The sequence below is a fragment of the Pyxicephalus adspersus genome, chromosome 4, assembly GCF_032062135.1.
Source record: "Pyxicephalus adspersus chromosome 4, UCB_Pads_2.0, whole genome shotgun sequence".
NCBI lineage: Eukaryota > Metazoa > Chordata > Amphibia > Anura > Pyxicephalidae > Pyxicephalus > Pyxicephalus adspersus.
In genome coordinates, this window is record NC_092861.1 from 100,795,343 (window position 1) to 100,819,668 (window position 24,326).

General features: G+C 39.0%; 1 protein-coding gene across 3 annotated transcripts in view; it reads right to left on the minus strand.

Annotated features, from left to right (window-relative positions):
• FEZ2 (fasciculation and elongation protein zeta 2) overlaps positions 1-24,326 on the minus strand; it is a 76,105-nt gene that overhangs the window by 24,022 nt on the left and 27,757 nt on the right. The window contains exons 4-6 of one of the 3 annotated variants that reach the window (XM_072409165.1): positions 23,719-23,863; positions 12,792-13,060; positions 3,222-3,302 (exon numbers count right to left, since the gene is read on the minus strand). In XM_072409165.1, coding sequence (XP_072265266.1) covers positions 3,222-3,302; positions 12,792-13,060; positions 23,719-23,863 — 495 coding nt within the window. Of the gene's footprint in view, positions 1-3,221; positions 3,303-10,396; positions 10,424-12,791; positions 13,061-23,718; positions 23,864-24,326 lie in introns of all 3 variants that reach the window. The other 2 variants (XM_072409167.1, XM_072409166.1) reach the window with 2 other exon arrangements.

Consider the following 24,326-nt stretch of genomic DNA (forward strand, 5'->3'; position numbering starts at 1 on the left):
GATGAGCACAGGGGGACCAAGATTTTCCCTACATTAAAATCCCCACTTACCTGGGTAAGTGGGGATTTTAATGTACGGAAAATCTCGGGCTTAACGAAAAGAGCAACTTTTTTTAGCCCGTACGAAGGTCGGGCTTAACGGTCGGGAGGTTAAAGTATCAATAGTCTTTTTAAATCTTTTTTCAAATAATTTTATGCCTACTTCAATTTTCCTAATCATCTTGTTGGTATATCAAGCATTGTAAAGTATTAGCATGTTACATATAGTAACAAAGTAGGTCAGGTTGAAAAAATACATACTGTGTATCCCCGAAAATAAGACACTGTCTTATATTTATTTTTCCTCGAGAAGACACAATATGGCTTATTTTTAGGGGATGTCCTATTTTTATTAAGTATGGTACAACAATCTACATTTATTCCACATCCCCTGGTGTTTGTGTGGGGTGAAAGAGACCCACGGACTGTTGCTGGTCAGTGGTGGGGAGCAGCAGCTTTACTGGTGTTTGTGGGGGGTGAGAGAGACCCACGGACTGTTGCTGGTTGGTGCTGAGGGAGAGAGACCCACAGTACTGAGTAAAACGGCAGCCACAGCTTTACTTCTTCCCCCTGAAAACACACAATACCTAAAACAGAGTGTCCTGCTCCTAACTTCACTTAGGAGACTTTTACTTTCACTTTCTATCCTCCCTCTATGCCTCAGCTTGCAGCAGGCACAGAACGACACGCCTATCACTATGTCTTATTTTCGGGGTATGGCTTATATTGTGCAAATGCTTAGAAATCCTGCTACAGCTTATTTTTTGGGTATGTCTTATTTTCGGGGAAACACATTAAGTCCATCAAGTTCAACCACAAGGGAAATAAACATAACCCAGATATAAAACCCTATGGACATAGTTGGTTCCAGGCAACAAAAAAAAACCCAGGTACAATTTGCTTCAACAGGGGAAAAAAATTCCTTCCCGATTCCATGAGGCAATTGAATGTTCCTTGGATCAACGGTCACGGTTATCTTTAATTTAAACCTTTAATACCTAGTTATATGCTGTGTTTCTAGAAAAGCATCCAGCTTTTTCCTAAAGCAATCTAGGGAGTCTATTCCATATTTTCACAGACCTTACAGTGAAGAATTTCCTCCAGATGCAAAGAGTGCCATCTTGTTTTTTGTAACGATCTAAAAGTGAATAATTGGAACAAGAGTTCTTTATATGGACCATTTAATTATTTATACAGAGTGATCATATCCCCCCTTAAACGTCTCCTCTCAAGGGAGAATAAATACAGTTCGGCTAATCTCTCCTCATAGCGGAGCTCCTCCATTCCTTTTATTAGTTTAGTTGCCCTTCTCTGCACTCTCTCCAATTCCACAATGTCCTTTTTTGAACTGGTGCCCAAAACTGGACTGCATATTCCAGGTGTGGTCTGAATAATGCTTTGTACAGGGGCTGGATTATGTTATACTCTTTATAGTTTACAAACGATGAAGGTGATCTTTGTTTTTTTATTTTTGGAATGCCCTTTTCTTGTTCTTTATGGCTTTTTTAACATCAGCTGTGAGTCACATAGTTTTTAATTTCAACCTGTTACTTATATACCCATTGGAATGAATTTTTCATGTGTATTTAAAACATTATTCTTATTTGCTTGTGCTCTTGGATCTTTCACATCTGTTTTCATCTCCTCAATATGTTCACAAAAAATCACAGAAAAGCAGGATGGAACAAATTTTCTATACACTTCATAACATTTATAAAAAAAAAAAAAAAAAAAAAAAAAAAGGAGGGAAATGCTGAAACACTGGCATTTTCACAGTGTCCACAGGTATTGAAGCGGAGGTAAAGCTGACCTATGTTGTACATAGACTGTTGATCCAGGGAACATCCAATTGCCTAATGGAATCAGGAAGGATTTTTTTCCTGTTGGAGCAAATTGTACCAGGGTTTTTTTTTGCCTTCCTCTGGATCAACTATGTCCTTAGGATTTTTTATCTGGGATAGGTTTATTTCCCTAGTGTTTAAACTTAATGGACTTATGTCTTTTTTCGACCTGAATTACTATGTAATGGAAGTAGAAACAGGTAGCTTGCAGGTGGTTCTAGAAGCATTACAAAGTGACTACGCATGACTAAGATAATGGAAAGGTAAACAGGGCACAAAAAAAGCATAAAGCAGTCTGTGAAGGTTCGCCAACATTACCATGATATTGAACCCTCTTTCTATTGTCAGATGTAGGTGAATTATAGCAAACTCTGAACAGTTTTAAGCACAAGTGCTGCTCTCTGCCTGGAAAAGTGCACAAGAAAAAATGCCCTTCTGGAACATCGCAGCAGTTAAAGGTTCCCAGTAAAAAGGAAACACCTATCCTGTCCATCAAAATGGAGGAAGAACAGAAGTACTGGCAATGTAGAAAGTACAACTGTAGAAAAAAAAAGGTAAATAAAATAGACACAGCCAATTTTCTATATTCAGCCTACCACCTATCAATTAGCGGAATCTTCCATGATTTCTTAAATTATAGGGGTCTGGTAAGTCTCTGTAGGAGAAATGCCATTGTAATTCATCCAAACTGGGTGATCCAGTATGCAGTCCAATGTGGACGTTCACAAGTAGTGAAAATTCAAAGTGGCTGCCAAGGTAACCCACCAGTTGTTTGCCTTTCCAAACTGCTGGCTGCAGCATTTCCACTGGCTTTCGATTGTCAGGGGGAAGTACATCTAGGTACAAGTGGTTGGCAGCTGGTGTAGGCAGAATTCTCACTGCAGCAAACAGGTTCAGTGAAACTTCACAGGATGTAGCAAACTGAACCTAGGTGTGTTAGTTTATCAATAATTTAGACCATTTTACTCAGACTGTAATAACTGCCAATGCAAATATTGACATAAATACAGATGTATACTTAGAAATTTTTGTGTTTTGTAATTTTTAATTATTTCAAAACACTTTGCAGAAATCTGTTTTACTATGCCCTGAACGGGTATATCTCTGTTAATTTCTGGAAAAAAAACTACCGTGATTTAATGTTGCATAACAATAATTTCATAAGAACTAAATTATTACTGTCTGAAGACTGAATTAGCTAATTAACCCATCAATTTTATGTCCTAAAAGTTAATATACCACTAGCTAAATAACAGCAGATATATACACACAAAACATATAATAAAGGAAAAGGAAAGAAATAACAGAAAAACAGCAGAAAAGATAAAGAGAATCCCAGCACCTGTTTCTCACCACCTGAACTCCCAAACGTCTGGCGAAAGCTATTCTGTATGACATTTGACAGACCTTCCATGCTGAAGCGCTACAAAGCACAGAAATACAGTAAGCAGTGAGGAAAGGGAGAAAAAGATGATTAGTAAGGCATTATCAGACACGTTTGTGAGAAATACATTGAACACTAACATGTTACATTTGAGAAAAAAGGAAAAAAAAAACTTTAGGCTAGCTTGCAGCTGGATTAACTAAAATCACAAAATATGCTTAAAATATAGTGAAAAATTTAATTTTTTATACATAATATAAATATACACACACACATTACTTGCAAAAGAAGACCACTACTTTTCCAGCATTTGTTTTTGGTATGTGAAAGTTTTACAGTGTGCAATACCAAGGTTTAAATATACACTAGGAATTACATGGATGATCTAGATTTCTGGTTCAAGAGTTGGGCAAATTTGACTGGAGTGACTGGCATCCATGTTATAAGATTATACTGTGCAAGGTATAGCAAATTGCCATGAAAAGTGCATAAACTTGCATCCTGATGTGAACGGGGGCACAGAACTGAGGAAGAGAAATAAATATATTTTATGTAGTAATCATAACCATATGGTATGAAGATCACACGCTTTCGCTTTAGGTCTCTTCAAATTCAGGATACTGTATATACCTGAGTATAAGTCTACTTTTTCAGCAGTGCTTTTTCAGTGGAGTGTGATCATCACCCAGCAGGTGAGATTGCAATAAAAATAAAAAGTGCAGTCTGTAACTAAAAATACAGGTGACAAACTGATTTTAGATGTTTTTTTTTATGAAGATAGATTAAAGTGTATAGTACATAGAGCTGAAAAGAAAAGTTATTTTGTTTTGCACATGTATACTTTTAAGAAATATATGATACATACATACCGTACCTTACTTTGCTTTTACAGCAACGAGGTGGAGAACTAAAGTGAATTTATGTCTTGATCTGACAGAACAAAGCAACACATTCACAGACCTTTACATTAAGATATATGTGTTGTGATTGGTGCTGGTACTGGGTATCTTGTTTGGTTCCTGTTGCTAAAAGGAGGGGCAGAAGAGTGAACAAAATGCAGGTATTACCAATGGTGGATTGGGGGTGAAAGCCAACAGCTTTTTTTTTCCCTGAATAGGCAAAGTAAAGGTTTTTTTTGCTATGGAAGGCTTAGTCTTATAGACAATATGGTTAATTGGCTTCCCCCTAAAATTGACCTTAGACTGTATTAATGAAATGTGAATATGGTAGGGACATTAGATTGTGAGCCTATTTGAGTGACAGCTAGTCACATAATTATGGACTCTGGACAGTGTTGCGTAATATATCAGCGCTATAGAGTGACGGCTAGTTTACTTTTTTTCTTTGAAATAATATTGAAAGAAATATTTAAAAATATACACCCCACTGATGCCTCAAATAATGTAATTTTATTGGTGTTTAATTTGAATTTTAAAACTTGCCAGTAGCTGCAGCATTTTCCACCCTCGTCTTATACTCGAGTCAACCAATTTTTCCTGTTTTCCAAGGTAAAAATAGGTACTTCGACTTATACTCGAGTAAACACGGTAAATATAAAATAAAGATTCAGGGTTGAATTTTTTTTTTCCCATAGGACTACCTTCCCAAAGCAATAAAAGTAACCTCCCTCCCCACAGCAGGTGTTCTTTATTAGGCCCTCGACAGGACAAGGGAGGGAAATGTGCTATCAGGTGAATTTTACAGGAAAGGAAAATTACAGGTAAGTATGACAATAGTTTTCCATTTTCCTGTCACTCCTCCTGACAGCATACAGCTGGGACATAGCATGCAATACCATAAAGTGAGGGAAGAAAAACAATGCCACAGAAACAAAGTTACCTTTTAAAAAGAGCCACTTACCAATATTAAGACCCAAAGCTTCAACTTATAAAGCTAAATTATGGTTTGGAGATTTCCAACTGGTTGTATCCAGATCACTTCAGTAGAAACCTCTGAAAATGAAGACTTTAGGATTGTCCCTTCCCTAGTTGAATGTTTCTTGACTGCCTGCAATGGAATGAATCCCTTATGATGTAAGCATACCACATGGTAACTAAAACCCTAGGATGCAAAATACAGCTTTGCTCCATATACAAGGACAGCTTGTAGGACTGCTAGGGAGTCGGACTGGAACTTCCACAACTATTAAACAGTTTGTTTCGCTGCAGCTCAATGGAGGAAATCTTCCTCATGTTTATGAAAACCTTCAGAAAGTGAGTGTCTAAATGCTGAGGAACTACTTCCTAGCACTTATTCGCAGTGATACAAAACACAGTGATGCACCTTAAACAAGACATTTAATGATGGATGCATTTACATTTTCAGCAAGATAGATGCAATCTGGCTCTTTGCAAAGAGGGTGCCTAGCTTTAATACCTTGCTTGTCATGGTAAGAGTAGTCAAGAAAATGTTTCAAGTTCATTTTCTTTTTTGAGCAGACTTTGACAGGATGAAAGGGGGGCTCCCTGTGTACTTGTAGAACCAGAGGCAAGTCCTATGCTGAAAAGAATGACTTTACTGAAGGCTTCAATATCACTACTGCTTTGAAGAACTGCCAGGGCAAAAGATGTTCCAGCCACTTGGTGGTTGTGGGGGCTGACACTTGGACCTAAACAGGTTGAATCCCGAGTTCCTCATCCAAAACTGATAGCATAAAATTCTGGAACCAAGGCTGGTGATGGGATAACAGAAAGAAAACCATTGATTGTGCTATTCGAACAAAAACCTACTATATATTGTGGCATCTATTTATAGATATTTGTAAGCTTTGAGCACTGCATGTGCCACCACAGAACCAAAAGCAGGATGCTATGAGCTTCTGCCTTTCAACAAGTAGGCATTCAGTACTTGGCCATCAGGGATAGAATGCTGCCACTGGCCCTGAAAAAGTTTGTCCTGGCAAGAAAGAATAAAAGAAGTAGCCATTATAATTAGAGGTAACACCTTTCCAATTTCATACAATGGGAAATAATTACTATTGCTTTTCTCTGAATCCTTCTCTTTCAAAAGACCTCTTATGATCAATGCTATTGGTTATAAAATGTAAAGTAGAAAAAAATTCTACTTTTTCATGAAAGAGTCATGGGCCATTAATTGCTGGCACTTGAACTTAACTGGAGATGCCATCAGGTCTATTCACTTGGAAAGTTTGGAAAATTGTGTCTGCCCAGAGGCCACTCGTGGTTGAGAAATTATCTGCTCATTTGAACAGCCAACAGATTTTCAGGATGGGTGTTTGGAGGCAGAAAAGTTTAAATGCTTCTATGTCCATAAAAAAAACAAAAACTTGACTGTAACTTGATGGAAACAGACAATTGTCATTTCAGTTTGTCTGGAAATGCAGACGATCTGACCTGTCCACAGGTACCTTGACATTCTGCTGATACAGGAGCAAAGCGAAGGCTTTCAAAACATCCCACTTGCCCAAATTATCTAAATTGGAGTTGACCAACTTTGAAAGGAAGGCCAGAGTCAATGTCCCTCACCGTGGGCTCCCGGACCTTTGAGACCACCATCTAAGGTGACTGAAATCCTAGTCCTGAGCCTCAGAGCTATTTCCCAAGACAAATTGCAATGGGAGGACCACTATTCCAACTCTTGTCCGGGTACAGTGAGTCTCAACTCCAACAAGCAGCAAACCCAAGAATCAAAGAATCACAACTGGAACTCAAACATGTGCCATCCTAATCATTGACTAATGAAAATACATTGCATTCCATGCAGTTAGGTAATTGGATTTCCCCCAAAACTGACAGGCTGGTAGGGACATTAGATTGTGAGGTCCTTTGAGGGACAATTAGTGACATGACTATGGACTTCATAAAATGCTGCTTAATATGTCGCCGCTATATAAATACTGTGTAATGATAATAAAATAATTCCTTTGCTGGCAGTGTCAAAAAGTATCTATTCCCTGCATTGGTCATAATTCACTTTTCCAGAGCCGGAGTTTGCAGAATTATCTTCTTGTGACCCTCCAACGTGGTTTTGGATATTGTCAGCAAAAGAACATCGTTCAAGTAGTGATATAGGCTGACTCCCTGAACCACAGCAAGGTTATTACTGTGACACACACTTTAATAAACATCCGGGAGCTGTGGAAAGACTGAAGGGTAGTAAAGTGAGCTTGAGGTGTTTGAAAAATAGTAAAACAGGAAAGGAGGGAGTGGAGGAGAAGGTCAGGAGACGAAGAAAACGTGAACTTGCCAGTCACAAACTGGCCACTTTTAAACACTTCAGAAATCGTTATATATTGCATGGATGTAAGCTGATCCAGCCAGTGCCACCAGAGAAGACTGACATTTTAGTGGAAGTAAGACTAGATTAATAATTGAAAGACTAGTTTTTGAGTATAGTTCCTCTTTAACAGTGTATTTTCTTTAACTGGTATATTTAATGGCATCAAATAGTTTGACTTTGATAACTATCATTTCTTGCTTGGTCTTAGATTCGAATGAAATAAACCCATAATTAATGAGAAAAAGTAAACAAATATTTTGCATTTCTTTAGTAATATCAAAGATAATGCAACTAATGATATTCGTAACAATAGTAATACTTTTACTTAACCGTAAGCTGATCAATAAATCAGGGCCTCCGCAGTCCTTGTCAGGCACCATAGAAAGATCATGATTTTACAAATGTATCTTTTTTAAAAAAAAAAAATCATATTAATGGTCCGCAAGATTTAAAAAGATGAATTTAGTCGTCCATGAGGTCGGAAAGGTTGGCAACTGCTGATCTAAAGCCATCAGAGGTCTTTTTACTATGACAAGTTTGGGTTAGAATCTTTTCTTACTCTCCTATTTAAAGCGGCACAACTACCTGCCTATTTCCTTGCACATAAGATAGAAGCGCATTGCACGTCTATGCATCTTTTGGAACGATTGTCCAAACGTACCAGGATCTCAGGGAGCCCGACAAAAACTCTATCCGGTAACCATGTTACCTGACTGAAATCACCCAGGGTGTCACCGTGCTTTTCCAAATGCTAGAAAACTTGGACAATCTTGTTTCTATCTTCAACGTCTGGAGAAATACACTTTGGTAAGAGTTTACTTCGACCTTTTTTTTTTCATTTTTTTTTTGTAGACTATCTGACTAGGGAACCTAGGATTTTTAGGTTCCCTTTACTGAGGGTCAACAAATTTCTTAACAGGAAATCTTGTGAATTTAGAAAAGTCATGTATGAGGGCTGAATGGAACGAAGAGCTACTGATGTCTATGCCCCAATTTGGCAACTTGCCCCGTTATCCTCTGTATACCTTTTTCCAAATAGCATCTTGGCAGCATACAGGACCTGTTTATCTGCTCACCTTAACAACGTGACACCAATCCTAATACTGCTGCTGGGCAAAAACCAGACCAGTTGTGGTGTAGATTCACTTCAAGACTCCCATCTACAAGGATTAAAATTAAGGGAGCCACCAAAGCAAAATCAAAAAAAGGTGAGCTGTCAGTCCCACTATCAGGACTCCTATATCTGTGGGAATGTTTAGAATCCTACAACAAATCTTCATTCTCTCCATGCGGCTTTCTTTAAAAGTGAAGACATTTTTTATCCAACATTTATTCTGTGACAGCTTGATCACTGTAGTCCCAGAACTCCCTTGACTGTACTTTACTTGCTTCTTTAAAGCAAGATGCACATAAAAGTTTGAAGGGCAAGGTCTTAGTGCCACAAGTCCAGCATACTTTAACCACCTGGCCGTTAAACCCGACCTTGGTTCGGGGTAAAAACACTTGCAAAAAGTGTTAAACCCGAACTTTTCTCAGGTGGTTAAAAATATAAACAAACGTTATATTGCAATCTGATCATTCAATCAGAAGATATTACCAATATTGGTGTTTTACCCAAAATAAAAATAAAAAATATATATATTTTTTAAAAATTAATAAAATATTATTAGAGAGATGAGCTTGGTGGCAAAGTGGTCAGCTATATGTAACAGGCACCCCGCCACGGATATGCATGTCACGAATTCCAGGAGGCTTGGGCTTAGGAAACAGGCATGTGCAGGAGGGACTTTTCGGCCATTGAAAATAGAAAGATGGAGATCTCACACATGTGCAGTGACTGCCTTTGATGGCATAAATCCACCTTTCTCAACCACTGAAACAACTTTTGGGTCCTAAGGACTACTGCCACAATCCACACCTCCACAGATCACTGTACACTTGTGTGATGGTAAGTGGGATACAGTAAATGCCTGTTACATTGCTGGCCAGTGGGAAGAATGTCACCTTTACAAATAGCCAAAACTGAGAAGCACAAATTGCACATTGCTCAAGGAAGCCTTAGCACCCTTTGACACTGGCATACATGGAGATATATCCTTTGTTACACAACCTCTATAAAGAGGCATGGTAGACTGAGCTGGGGAGAAGCATGCTCTGACTTCCTAGTATGCTTTCTTGAAGGGCTTTTATCTCACAACAGAAAGAAACCACAATAAACACTCTTTGTAGCAACAGGAGGTGTTTCAAACAGGAAACAGGGCCAGCAGGTTAAAAGTGCATCTAGGGTTTTATTCACTAATACTATTTTCACACAAAAACAGGCAAAATAAAAGAAAACAGCAAAATAAAGCCTGGCCGCTTGGCCACTAACTATTAGTTTCCTTTACTAACAATCCAGCCCAACCTAGTGCTGTGCAGGACTCTAAGGCCCTAACCATACAGCTTTTCCAACAAAGTCTGTATCTTTATTCACAGTTCACCTTGGACCTCCTCCCAGCTCACCAGCCAAGACAGAGCCAAAGGAATAAGCAGGCTGGGAGTTTATATTATTCCAGGATGCATTTCAGGTGAGACAGTTACACCTGATCATACCCAGGCCTCTTTAGCTCCCCCACCTGGTCAAGAAGCTCATTGTCATTCAGCGTGGTACTTCAACCCCACCTTCAGGTCAAAAGGAAAACTGTCTGACTAAACAGAAAAATAATCTGCGTATAACCTGTATCTTGGCAATGTACCTGTCCTCCTGGACAAAACCCTGTGATTTCTTTGGCCAGCTGTTTTATTTATTTAAACATACACACACCTACATATCTATCCATAAGTATCTTAAAATATATATGTGTATATACACAGAACCAAATACAAACAAGAACTTACAAATAAAAATTCCCTACCTGACTTCCTGCCAGTCAGCACAGCAGCTAGAAAGAAGTAGCAAACAGAAAAAGTATTTAAAAAATGGTCCCTGCTGAAAGCAGGATGCTTATTTTAGCCTAACAAGGCTGATGATACAAGCCGCAAAATACCCTATACTGGAGTAGTTTGGAGAGTTATGGTACATTAACATCTAATGATTTAATAAATGTACAAGTAACAAAGAAAAAACCTGCAAGGTTTTTTCTACAAAATACAACAGGATGATAAACAGTAGTATAATAAAGAACAACAGAATGCTGGTAGAAACACCATCAGGCAGAATACCAGTCCACTTAGCCATACTGTATGTACAAAAATGTCTACCATATTATATGCAATTCTTATTGTTTGAGGTTCAGACTGCAATTTCAAGGAGTCATCCAACAGGTTGCCCCAAAGGCATAACAAAGCAAAGACATTCTTTGTTTTAAATGCATCTCTACTACTGCTATTTGCATGATGGCCATGAGCTGAAGTTTGTTGCACATGTGCAAAGCACTGAGTGACTTTTTTGGACAGGTAAAGTAAAAGGAAAAGGGTAAGAAAAAGTTCTTGCCTTACTGCTCACCTACCCGCAACAAAGGGGCTATTTGAGCTTCACATCACCATACCCTCGGCACCAGGGTTCCCAAAACAGGATGGATTTACCATGAGACTTGGGCCCTTTGGGACATGGGACCAATGGGACTTGGAGAGGCTGGGCCGAGAGAGGGGAAGGGGGGCTTAGGGGGAAAAAATGCTTGGTCCTGGAGAGGTAACAGAAAAAGAACACCTGCAGGGGAGAGGGAGGTTACTCTTATAGCTTTGGGATGGTGGTTCAATGGAGAGCAAGGGTGCAACTAACCAAAGTGTATGCTGTCAGGTGGAGAGACATGAAAAAAAAGTTGGTTAAGCCTGAAAGTGCAGCTGTACCCAAACTATAGACTATAAATCTGAACCCCAGCTTTACTTTCTCATCTTGCATAGTTGTACAGGCTCATCTTCTATAATAAAAACGTTTACCAGTAAACTCATAAAATCTTTAAATCTTTACTGCAAACTCACTTTTACAGCCTGTATTCAAAACTGACGCAATTCAAGAATATCTTAATTTCTGGATGGAGATCATCCAGCTTTATTTAGCCATTCTTTACTAGCCTTATTGTACCTAATCCACCCCCCCTTTTATTCATTGGATTAAAATTCTTTCAACCACAGAGTCAGCCCATGGTTTGCTTTAGGGACAAGGGTACTAAAGTTGGGTTTTGAATTATAAACATTATAAAGATAGCTATTTACTTTACTAGAGGCCCCTTGCACCAACAACAAATGACCAGTATCAAACAGAGTGATTGCGTAAAATACGTTGATTAAAAATTTAGTTTTAAAAAGTATGCATAAACTTGACAAGATCAGAAATGACCTTTGCAGCTGTACAAACCTGATGTAAAATAGTTCAGACATTAAAGGGCTGGTTCACAAAAACAGTTTTTCAGAGTTTATAGGCAGTGTTTACTAGGCAGCTGGCAGCCTACCAAAAACGATTTAGGAAGGGTGTGTTTGATTTACCATGAATTAATATCTTACTATTTGAGTGTGCATAATCTGAAAACAAGTTTACTTCAGAGAGACCAGCAATTTAGTCAAGACACTAAGGGTAATGACACCCAAAATTCCCTGTCCCTTTACTGCAGTACAAGGTAACTGTAAGGTAAACTGTCAACTGTTTAGCAGCAGTCCTCATGATTGACATTGATTTGCAAGGCTTGAAATTGTGACTTAACAGCAAAAATAAATAAGGACACGGTGTATCAATGTGTTCCTTTTTAAGAAGAAGATTAACTTGTCATCAGCCTTTTAAAAAACAAAAACAAACCTAATTAGTTTGAAATCTGATTGAGCTGTAAGTAAATATTTCAGGTTATTAGGAGTAAGAACAAACTGGCTCCATATATAGAAGAAGCTACTGTAAATGAACATAAACTACAAGTGTCTACAACATAGGTTCCCAAACTTTTTTGGGGTCAGAAACCACTTTTTGAGTGATTCGATAGTGCTCTCTCATAAAATATTTACGCTCATAAAACAAAGAAATGTTCAAGTAGCAATGATTTATTTTTGTTAGGGACTGATTGCATTAAAGGATTGTACTACCAAATACTAATTTTAGACACCATCTTTTTTAATATCTTAAGAGCTCCTGTGGCAAGATTTCATTAGTCAAAGGGTTTAATAGGAGATCTCGGTTGAAGATCATATTTAATTATTCTCTCTGGTTCCCTTTAACAATTTATTGTTTATAAAAATAAAAAAATATATATAAAAAAAATAGTAGATAGCTACACAGCATAAATACTTGTCACAAAGAAGAATAAAAAAGTAGTATACACATACTGTTCCTGGTAAATGAGTTTTGTCCTGCTTTCCATTCTGTGTGCTGTTACTTTTTAGCCTTTTCTTCTTTTTCACATTTTCTTTGTGTTCTTTTTGTTTATTTTGAACTTCAATGAGAACAGAAATAAAGCAATTCTTTACTTCTTTCTCAAACTCAAGCTCATCTCTTAAAGCCAGATGCTGTACCAGTTCCTCTGAATACTCCTTAATGGCAATCTCAATTTCCTCCAGCAGCCCATTTAGCTCTTTAACAGTCATCTGTTTTACTCCTTTGCAAGGAAGAGGAAAAATATAATAAATTACAAAACACACACATAATAAATCCTAAAAAAAAAATAAACTTAAACCCAGTTTGATCACATATCTTTTCCTTAAGTAACATGCAAGATGTGCAGAATGCCTTGCCAAATTTCTCTACTTTCTAAATGAAAGCGGCCTGGTTGATCCTAGTTCATACCTAATCAGAAAGAAAATATACAAAAAAAAAAAAAAAACTTTTGGATGCATGATTTATGGGAGCCTGTAAATGCAAATGTGCTCTAAATGCACAGTCCAAACATTAGGAATACTTTACAGAGCAATAAACACAATCTTATATAAGTACTATTTTTTCTTTTAAATATTCTTACTTTAAAAGTGTTTATTTATACAATTTGTGCAGTTTTTCACATTCAATTTCTTACTGAACACCAGAGAGCAGAAGATCAGCAATAAAGTCAGCATTTTGCCTATAAGAATATACAAACCCCATAATTTCCAACTTTTGTATCATGGATGCAGTTTTTACACTTGTAGTCTGATCTTCACAACTTTTTGAGTCATACATTGCAGAGGATGGGGGGGGGGGGTTAGCTCAGACATGGAGGAATTAACACTTGATCAATATGAGGGGGCGGGGTTAGCTCAGACATGGAGGCATTAACACTTGATCAATATGAGCTTCTGCCATGCTGCCACTTCCCCCACTTGATAGTTATGCCTGGATTGTGGAAAGAAGGTTTACCTTAGGCCGTGAACTGGGAGTAGAAAATTTATTGGTACATGCTCTACAGAATCATCAGCAAGACAAAGGCTAGGACAACATGGCACCAGCTCCAGCAGCCCCAGGACAGAGACAATTACCGCTTTGCTGTGGCAAGACCTGGACCCGCCCACTTCCCTGAGCCTGGGATTTGTACGGGGGATGTAGTCCGCGGTTCTAGCCTGTGCGCCCCGCCAGCAGGGTCCTTCCCCTGACCCTGCTGGGGGTGGGGCACCGGCCAGAGCCGCGGACCATCAAAATTTTCTCATCATTTGGAGACCGCTGCTCTAGACAGATGAGACAAAAATATAGCTTTTCGCGAATGCACGATTTGTCTGTTTACAGAAAACAAAAAGAAGCCTTTTAATAAAAAAAGAACACGTCCCTACAGTCAAACATAGAGGAGGTTCACTGATGTTTTGAGGTTGTTTTGCTACTTCAGGCACTGGTAGTCCTGACTGTTTGCATGGTATTATGAAAGACTACCAAAGAATTCTGAGGCACTGTGTAGGGCCCACTGTCAAAAAGCTGGGTCTCCGCAGGAGGTAATGGGTCTTACAGCAGGATAATAACCCAATGCATACTTCAAAAAGCACACAGAATTGGTTTAAGACAAGGAGCAGGGGAGTTCTGAAGTGGCCAGCAAATATCTAAATCCCATAGAACACCTATGAAGATGTAAAAACAGCAGTTGGGAGAAAGAACCCTTCAAATCTGAGAGGCCTGAAGCAGCTGGCAAAGGAAGAGTAGTCATAAATTCCAGTAGAGATGTAAAAGACTGATTGTTACAGAAAGTGATTCACATCAGTTCCTTCTTCCAAAGGGTCTGCTATCAAGTAATAAGGTTCTTCCAATGCCAACAAAAACAAAAAACATGACCATACCAAAGCATTTTGTAATTGCAGCAAGTTTCTGGAAGAAGTGGTGCATTTTCTGACATAAATTCAAGGGTACCAATATTTTTGGCCATGATTCCATGGGGATTCTGAGGGACTGCAGTGAATAAAGGAAATGTTCCTTATAAGTCAATTGCTTAAGCTTATACATTTAGATCTTATCGCGATTTGAATCTTTGTAACATGTGAAGGGGTCATCGGCTCTTACATTTTGTACTTTGCCACTTCTGATCATACATATAGCATTTTGTCTTTATTAGGCCTCTTTTCTTGTTTAACCCCCTGGCGTTCTAATTATGTCAGTTTTTTTATGCTAAAAGTGTTACATTGTTTTGGTTGGAAATTTGTTGTTTAGTATTGTGGGCCTGTAATTCTTAGGAATAACTCCCGGGTATGATAAAGTGTGAAACACAAATCATAAATTATAATATAATAAATAACTATAAATATTTAAAAAAAATATTGAAATAATATAACAAATCAATGTAATTTAAAACTTTTATCAAATCAAAAACACTGAAATTTGTCCAAACAAGGGTGCAATAATATTGATAAATAATCATTTGAAATAAATGTAGATTTTGGGAAAAAAAAATAAAATTAAATGTCTAGTAGACGTCCCGGGTATGGTAAATTTTGAAACATGGTACTGCATAGTCCAACAACACAATCAGGACAGTAGATCCTGGTTTTCTTGAAAATCTTCCTTCCACTATCATCCCTCTTTGAGCAAACCATACACATCCTTGTAGGTGTTGCTTTTATCTGGGTTGGTGGGATGTACTCTGTGAAGTGACGACCAGTCAGGTGTTCCGGGTTGACAACGGCAACAGCACAATGTTGAGGTCTATTCACGGCCATTATTGGTGTTTGGTGGCTCTTGACAATGGATTCAGAAACGTTCCAAATAAAGTCAGAATGACTCACAGGCCTGTCACTCTTTTGCTTGTAAAGAATGTAGGCATTCCACAAGCGTTGCTCAACAAGATGCCTGAAAATTTTTTTGTAATACTTTTTTTTTTGTTGTTTCCTCATCCTTGGGTAGAATGTCATTACTTGGTCCGCTCTGTCGACACCTCCCATGGTGTTATTGTAGTCAATCACCACCTGTGGCTTTTTCATTTCTTTCCCTCCTTTTGTGCGTACCATAACAGTGGAAGCATTATGAATTGTTCCCATTAGGCACACATCTTTTTTGTCACGCCATCTCAGGGCCATCGTTTTTCCTTTCTGCCAGGCAACCATTTCTTCTGTCTCCAGCTTCCCTTTTGCAAACAGTGATGGCAGGTTGCGCCAGTTAGCCCTAACGGTTCTATACGCATCTGTTTTGTGTTGCAGAAGAAACTCAAAGTTCAGGAGATGTGTAAAAGTTGTCGGTTGTGACACAATAGCCATGATTTAGCAATGGCTCAATGAGTGAAAGTACAGAAGATGTTTCCATTCCATAGTTGCTGTTTTTTGGGTTGAATTCTGTCCTTTTTTCAGTGTAAAGGATTGAATTCTATAAGTAGCCAGTTGAGGATTCGCACAGCATGAAGGTTTTCACGCCAAATCGTGCTCTCTTTGACACAATGTATTGCACTTAACAGAGCTTCCCCTTACCATGAAACTTTTATCTATGCTGATGTCTCTTTGTGGCACATAGGTCTGTTGGAAATGTTTTAGAATCATTTGAGAAACTTCCGAACTTTTTTTGAGATTTGGTGCAGGATGGGTAGAGTCATCCAACTCTTCATTGTTGGCAAAGTTTAGATACTTCATGATCAGGGTAAATCTGTACTCTGGCATGACTGTAGTAAAGAATGGAGTGGCAAGTAATTTATTGGTAGACCAATACAAGGAGGTTTGCCCATTGGTAGACCAATGCAGGAGTTTGCCCACCACTCCCCGAAGTATCACTAAGCCCAAAAATTGCCAAATGGTATTTTTGGTCACTGGTTCCCTCTTTCTGCCTACATTTATTATGTGTTATATTTCACTGTATTCAGGCATTTAAAATCAGATTACAATGTAATCTGCTTTTAAATTCCCCCCCCCCGGCCATGCTTAATGAACGTCCCGACGTTACCTGCAGCACACCAAGGATGCGATGCAGAAGCTGGCTGCAGTTGGATCGCCAGGAGCAGGTATGAGTTTTTTTCCTACCCCGAGTGTGACTCAGGGTTACCACTTTTTGCATGTAGAATACACCCCGAGTCACACTCGGGAATACCACCAGGGGGGTTAAATAAATAGGAGAGGAAAAAAAAACACTTTGAAGTCACATTTGGTAAAAAACCTTTTGGCTAAGTTTATACTTTCACTGTCAGAGTTGCAAGAGCTTGGCGCATATTGGTGCAATTTCCATGATACAGTATACTACAAATCTTAAAATCTCCTAACTTTGCAAGAATTCATACAAATAAAAAGCATGAAAACAACTACCAATCTTACTGAAAACAGACTCTGTAGCATATATAAAAATGGTCTCTTAACTCTGATGTCTGAAAATTTTGTATAGAGCAAGGGCCCTTTACCTAAATGAACAGAATTGAGTATGATCACAGAAAGCTCCAATTGCTGCTCAAAACACATGACTGTTCTGAGCCCTACCCATTTTTTTTTCCAAGTGACAAATATCTATTTGTTTTGCCTTAATATCTTTTTCCTTAAAATGGATCCCTGACCTTTGTTAAATGCTTATCCTGTGGCTTAGTCGTCACGCTGAATAGCCGTAGCTTACCTGGTCCCCTGTCCCGACCCACACATCGAAATTGGTTTTTCTTCGCGGAGCTCCGTTTCTGGCTTCTCCACTGCGTGTGCCATCTTAAACCGTGTGCATCAAGATGGCACCAGAGTGCACAGCAGCATGTGGGAGGAGCCAAGCTGTCTGCACAGCGTCTCCTGCACCGGCTTCTCATGGCTTCTCTGCACCATCATCACTGGAGGATGCTTTGCAGCAACAGCTGGCTAATCAGTACTCTTCCTCTCATACAAAATTCTGTGGCCTGGCAGACCGGGTGAAAATGTTTGATGCTAAACTTCAGCCCGCTAAAAGGATGATAACACAACTTCAAGAACATGTCATGTCACAGGCGGCGGTTCTGAGTAAATTTAAGTGTCACCTAGAGAATTTCGACAAATAGAGGACGCCACAATAACATTAGAGTTAGCGGTCTCCCTGAGGCCACCTAAGAAGCGGATATACTTTTGGTTCTTCAAACCATATTTACCAACATACTGGGCAGACTAACAGCAGAACCTATTAAATTTAATGGAGCCCATCAGGCACACAACCCACTGATGTTATTTGAAGGCAGAGTGACATCACCCTGAGGGATGATATTATGCGTACAGTCCGCAACATTAATTCTGTGGAGTTTGATGGAGCTGAAATGGAGCAGTGTTCCCTTTAAACACTACTTAATTTTTTGAGAGATAATGCAATTTCATACCACTGGGGTTTTCTATTTAGCCTCACTGTACATAAAGATGGAACTTTTACTACATCGGCGACAGCCGGAAGACTTCCCCAAGTTGTGCTCTGATTTGGGGATTATGTGCGCTAAAATTTCTAGATGGGATCAACTTCCTACTTTTGCCCATTCTTCCTCCAACTGGCAGATGGTGTGGGGAAAGAGACATCAACACCACTCCAGTCGCCCATCTAATTAAGCCGATTTTTACTCCCAATGGTCTGTCCTTGGGGCAATATTATGCTTTGTACAACTATGCCATGGGATTCATTTACGAGTCAGCCGTATTATATTGTGGACTCAACATTTACATGTTGAACACCGGCCAATACTATCACAATTATATATTGTGGTCTTTGTATGTGGTGTGCCACAGGATGTAGGATCCAACTGCAGTTGCAAACTGAAGAAGGCTTGGGTGGTTAGGGTTGATCGTTGTATGGGCATGATGCAATATAGGAGGATGGGGGTAGGATCAAAGGGCTGTGGTTGCTCAGTTTATAAGTAAGAAGATAATGTTGATCACTAGCTTCCCAGTAGTAGTCAGGGAATTTCACAGTTCTCAGGCCAACTGATCCCAGGAAACCTGTCGGCAATGGCCCACCTCCTGAGTCTCTTCTCATTACCTCAATAATCTGCCTTACTGGTTATGGTTAGTGGGGTTAGTTGAGGGGGGTAGTCAGCCCACAGGAGTCACCCAAGTGAAGCTTTACTCTCTGAAATGTTGGGGGCTTGTTATCATGTGCTACTTTTGCTGACATTTTTCTCCTTTTTCATTTATTTATTGGTTCATTGAATGTGAGGGGGTTGAACTCTGAAAGCCAAATGCCGCCTAACGTTCGAGGAGCTCAAAAGGGAACAGGGCAGATGTAGCTTTCTTACAGGAGACACACCTGGATGGCACAAGCACTTTTCAATTTGTGAGATGCCAATATCCTCTAGCCTTTACAGCTCCAAATAAGTGCAGGAAACCAGCAGGAGTGGCCCAACTGGTCAAAGCAGGTGTCTCCTTTGTCCCTCCTATGTCAGTGATCAACCCAGAAGGATACCTTTTTGTGCAATATGCACTTCCCCAATTCTTTTCAGTTCTCGTTTTCGGATAATATTTTAAACCAAATGGCATCATTACCCCAGTCCTTTAGTGTTATGCCAGGTGACTTTAACCTTGAGAACTCACGGGCACAGGATCCAGATACCTGCCCCCTTCAGACTGCTAGTGCGAAATCAACCTACTCATAAGTGCCATTGGCAGCTCAATAATTATTAGCTTAAAAAAACTAACCCATCAAGCTTGCTATTCAGACTGAGTTGGGTTATTATTTTGAGGAAAACATGCACTCAGCGTCCTAATTGTCCACCCTGTGGGAAGCTCACAAAGTTGTTATACAAGGTCACTGTATTAAAAAGCCTTCACGATTTAGGAGGGACAAAGCAGCACTGAGGGCTCACTCAGAACCCGCCGAGGGATCTAAAAAGAGCTATGCAGATCCTAACCATTCTCATCATTGGTTTCCTCTCTGTAAGATAGTAGAGCTAAGAGGCTAACTTAGAGAAGTTGACCTAGATCAAATTGAAAAAGCCATGGGTGTATCTACATCATAGATTTTATGATAAAGGTAGCAAGGGGGATCCACTTTTGGCACGTAAGATTCGGGAAAGAGTGGCCTCAGCTACTCTTCAAATAATAAAAGATAGCAATGGCACCCTTCACTGTGACCCAGAAGCCAATGCCAGCTATTTGGGGAATACTACTCAGACCTGTATTCCACGGTTCACAGATAACAATTGGATGGCTGATTGACCCTACAATCCTGTATCGATGAATACCTGGCCCAGTGTTTCCTTCCACTTTTGGAAGATGATGCCATTGAAAATCTTGATATCCCCACTACTCTAGAAAAGTTTGAAGCAACTATTACATTTCTATTTTTTTGGCAAAGCACCTGGACTTTCTTATTTATATTATAAGATGTATTAATTTCTGCTGATCCCTCATCTACTATAATTGCTCAACAGTATACTAGAGGGTGAAGACTATGTTGCACTTGTATATTTTGGTCTGGGAAAGGGGAAAAACTTTGCGTCATCGTCATTGCATTGATAAATCCTGAACATTTTTAGGAGAATACTGGCCACACGTCTGGGGATGTATTTGCCCTCAGTGGTACATAAGGGTCATTTTCAATAGCACTTGTCAGGGATGCCCACTATCTTGCCTGATATTTGCATTATGTATCTGTCACGGTGCCATAGGGCAGGGAGGTGGACCCTCGGTGTCACCAGCCCAGTTGGCAGAGACGGGGCACAGATTTTAGTCAACAGCCTGGTCTTTTTCAAAGCCTCTAGAGTTGAGGATGTTATGCTGGGGCTGTTGCCAGGTTGCGATCCCCGCAACTACACTCCAGATAAACTGCAAACCATGTATCCTGCTTGTAGCAATTTATGCTGGAGATTTGGATCCCAGGTTGGAATGCTCTACCACATCTTTTGGACCTGCCCAAAAATTGTTCATTATTGGGAGGTAGTTCATGACCTCTTTTCCGCTATAGCGAAAATCACAGTTCGGTTAGATCAAGAGACACATTTGCTAAATGTACCCATAACAAGCTTCACCAAACTAAAGAAAGTCCTTATTGCGCATATTCTTACTGTGGCTAGATGCCTCATTATGGAGCACTAGAAATCCATCTGACCTCCTTTGCAGCATTAAGAGCTCAAGCAGGTGATGTAAGACTAATTGGAAAAATTGTATAACCATTTGGATAAGTTTAAAGAGATTTGGGCCCCATGGGATTAACTACTGGCATCTAAACATGGTTGGATAGGGGTGCTCCTCTTCTTTTAGGGTAAGAGACATTGACGGTAGATGCGAAGGGGGCATATGCCTACGTATGCCAAGCTTGCTGTGATGACCCTCTAGCTTCCCCCACCACCACCACCACACACACACTCCCCGTTCTCTTTTTCGGTTACATCTTCTCTCTTTCCTTCCCTTGGCACTATCCCTCAGACAGCATTATGAATCTTGGCATAAGGCTTGGTATGGGTATTGATTCCGCTCTGTGGGGACTTTGAAGGTTGTGTAGCTTAAGTATTATATGATTGTTCGCAGTCTTTATTGGCTATATCATTTTGTAAAACTTGTCTGTTTTGTTTTTATTTACGTCATGTTGTTTTGTTTTTTTGTTGTTTTTTGCATATACTGAAATATTATTATTTAAAAATACCAAACTATTATAAAATTAGAAATATGGTTACTTTGCCAATTCAGGGTTAGGAGACAGGTTTTGTTGAAGAAACAATCCTGCACACACCAATACCCTTTTTCATTACACTTCTCTGCCACTTAATTCCAAACCCCTTGTAGGCTTATTTATACTGTGCTCATGAACTATTTTCTTTCATGTGACAATGATCAGGAAAATCAATGGGCAGCTCTGGCCAAAGCACTGCATCCTGGGAGGAAAGGATGTGGTCATATACTCCTACAGATCCAGTAGGCCAGCTATTTACTGTAAGTGCAATGGGAGTGTAGCAAAGGTGCAGATTATTTTTTTAGGAAAATCTGTCACCATTTACAATATACTCAACTAGTAAAAGGGTTCTAAGGTTTCCTTAAGCATTCTCAGATTGTTTTAAAAGGGTAAGCTATTAGATAAGTTTGATTAGGCATTCCTTTGAATGTTCCCAAAAACTTACTAAGACTATACACCAGTGGGGAAAGCACTGTTACTAGGCCAGATTTTCTAACCCTCCATAAGTAATCACTGCAAATGCACCAGATTTAGGCCAATAACTCATGGCCATATGCATACAAACAAAAAACATTCCTACAGGAGCATATTGTTATCATATTAAGCAACTTTACAATCAATCTGCATAAATTATTGTCTGTTCCTTCTATGAGGAGAACCAAGTTTTTCTACATACTACACTACATTTAAAACTCATATTTGTGCAGATGCTGCATTTAACATATCTTGTTTGCTGCATAGTGCAGTTTCTAGCACAACACAACACTCTTTAATGGTGCTGAATGCTAATGCAAATACATCACAATGGATGTACACTGCATGAACAATACAAGTGATATCATGCCGTGGTGACATATCAGAATATTCAGTCTTTGTTGCCTGATGCTGGGAGTCATTCAACCCTTAAATATGGCATTTTTATTACATTTATGACTAAGAAGAGGTAATGAAGTGGGGCAGCTCTAAATTAAAACCAACTGTTATTTCTTAAAATTGATTGTGGGCTACATCATTAACCTCCCGGGTGGTTCATCTCTGTCTGGATTTATATGTCTAAAAGCGGTACATTGTCTTTAATGAAAATTTTTTTTACAATATAATAGTATGAGTATAATAAAGTTTGAAACACAATCATGTCAAAATAAAAAAATAAAGAATAAATTTATTAAACTTTGACAAGATTTTGTTTTAAATTTTAATACACTTATACTATTATACTGTAAAATAAACTTTTATGAAAGACAATGTACCGCTTTCAGACATATAAATCTAGTGTATTGCAATACAAAATATTTTTCAATTCCAACCGCGACCCTAGCGATGGCTGTACGCACCAATGTCACCAGGAACTCCCATGGAAAGGTTAGTGCACTCGCCAGGGGACAGATCAACGAAGAGGATGTGGCCAGAGGATGGCAGGACACCGATGGGACCAGGTAATGCATTTTTATTTTTTTAGCTACCCCGAGCTCACACTCAAGTTTACCACTCGGGAGGTTAAAGAAGTTTTGACCAGAGATGACCGTTAAGGTTCAAGTGGTGTTCTCACTCCAAAGCAAGTTCACAATAAAGAATAAAACGATATTGCAGGTGAGAGTAAAAAAGCAAAATCTTTTTTTTATCTAAAATAGAAAAAAGGATTTTTATATACTATTCCGCGACCGGGTTTTGGAGACAACAGGGACAAGGAAAGTTAAGGACTACAAATGGTACTGGACTTTTCTCTGATATGGTGTAGTGCTATTGTCATTTTTATGATTTTATAGATATTATAAAAATATTTAGTGAGAATTTAGTTAAGTTTGACTTGAATGTTTAGCCATACACTCCTATGGAAACTGACTGGTTTGCCAGGCTGCATGTAACAGGAAATGGAAGTTGGGCAAACCTGGTGGGATAATGTAAACAGATAGAGACTAAGGAAGACAGAGACAAGGACAAAAAGACAGACTGGATGATGACAGAGTTGAGACTGGGATGCAGAGAGGAAAGGAGCAGCAGAAATATTAGTCTTGAACTAAAGCTAGGTAACAAAAATTGTGCAAATTATTGTATGTTTAAACTAGGGAAATAGTTTAGCCTGTATTTTTGATGTCTCCATTGTTTTTTAAAAGTGTTTGTTGGCCTGGTCATCATTCTGTATTCATTTTTACATTTTTGATTTAGTAAAGATATATACAGAATACACCTTAATATTGTGTATATGCCTGAACGCCCTTAGAACTTGCTGTAAAACCATATTCCATATTTCACACACTAGCAGTTCTTTAAGATTGTACATGTATAAAATGAAATACTTACTGTCTTTATAGCTACTATTTGTGGAGGACTTCTTTAGTGTTTGAATCTCCTGTGAAATCATAGAAAGTCTATCTGACTGGGAAGGCAAATCACCCTCTTCTGCATCAGGAGATTCCTGCATCATTTCCTCAATCTCTTCTATAACCTTCAGAGAGAAAAATAGAACTGAAGAAAAGTTCACAACGAAAGCATTACACTGCATCACAAAAAAATTAATATTGTCTGCTACTTGGTCTAATCCACGTTTCCTATACTAAATCAAGTGCGCTGAATCCAAATCTGAAGTCCGATTCTGCCTAGGGCGTCAGGTTAAGTTAATTACACATATAGACGCAATTAGCCACATTCTCTCATTCCGTAGTAACTATATAACTAACTTTTGCCTCATAGTTCCAGGACATTACAAAAACATAGTTTTATGTTGCAACAACATATACAATCACACAATTCACCTGTCCTTGTTCAACACACATGTACACATCAAAAGTGTTTTAGGCACTTGCTTTTGCGTTTGTGGCACACCGCTCAGTGTTCTCCCCAGAAATTTTTTTCAGCCGGGTGGTAGGAAGCTGTAGGCGGGTGGTAAAAAAGGGGGTGTGGCAAAACAC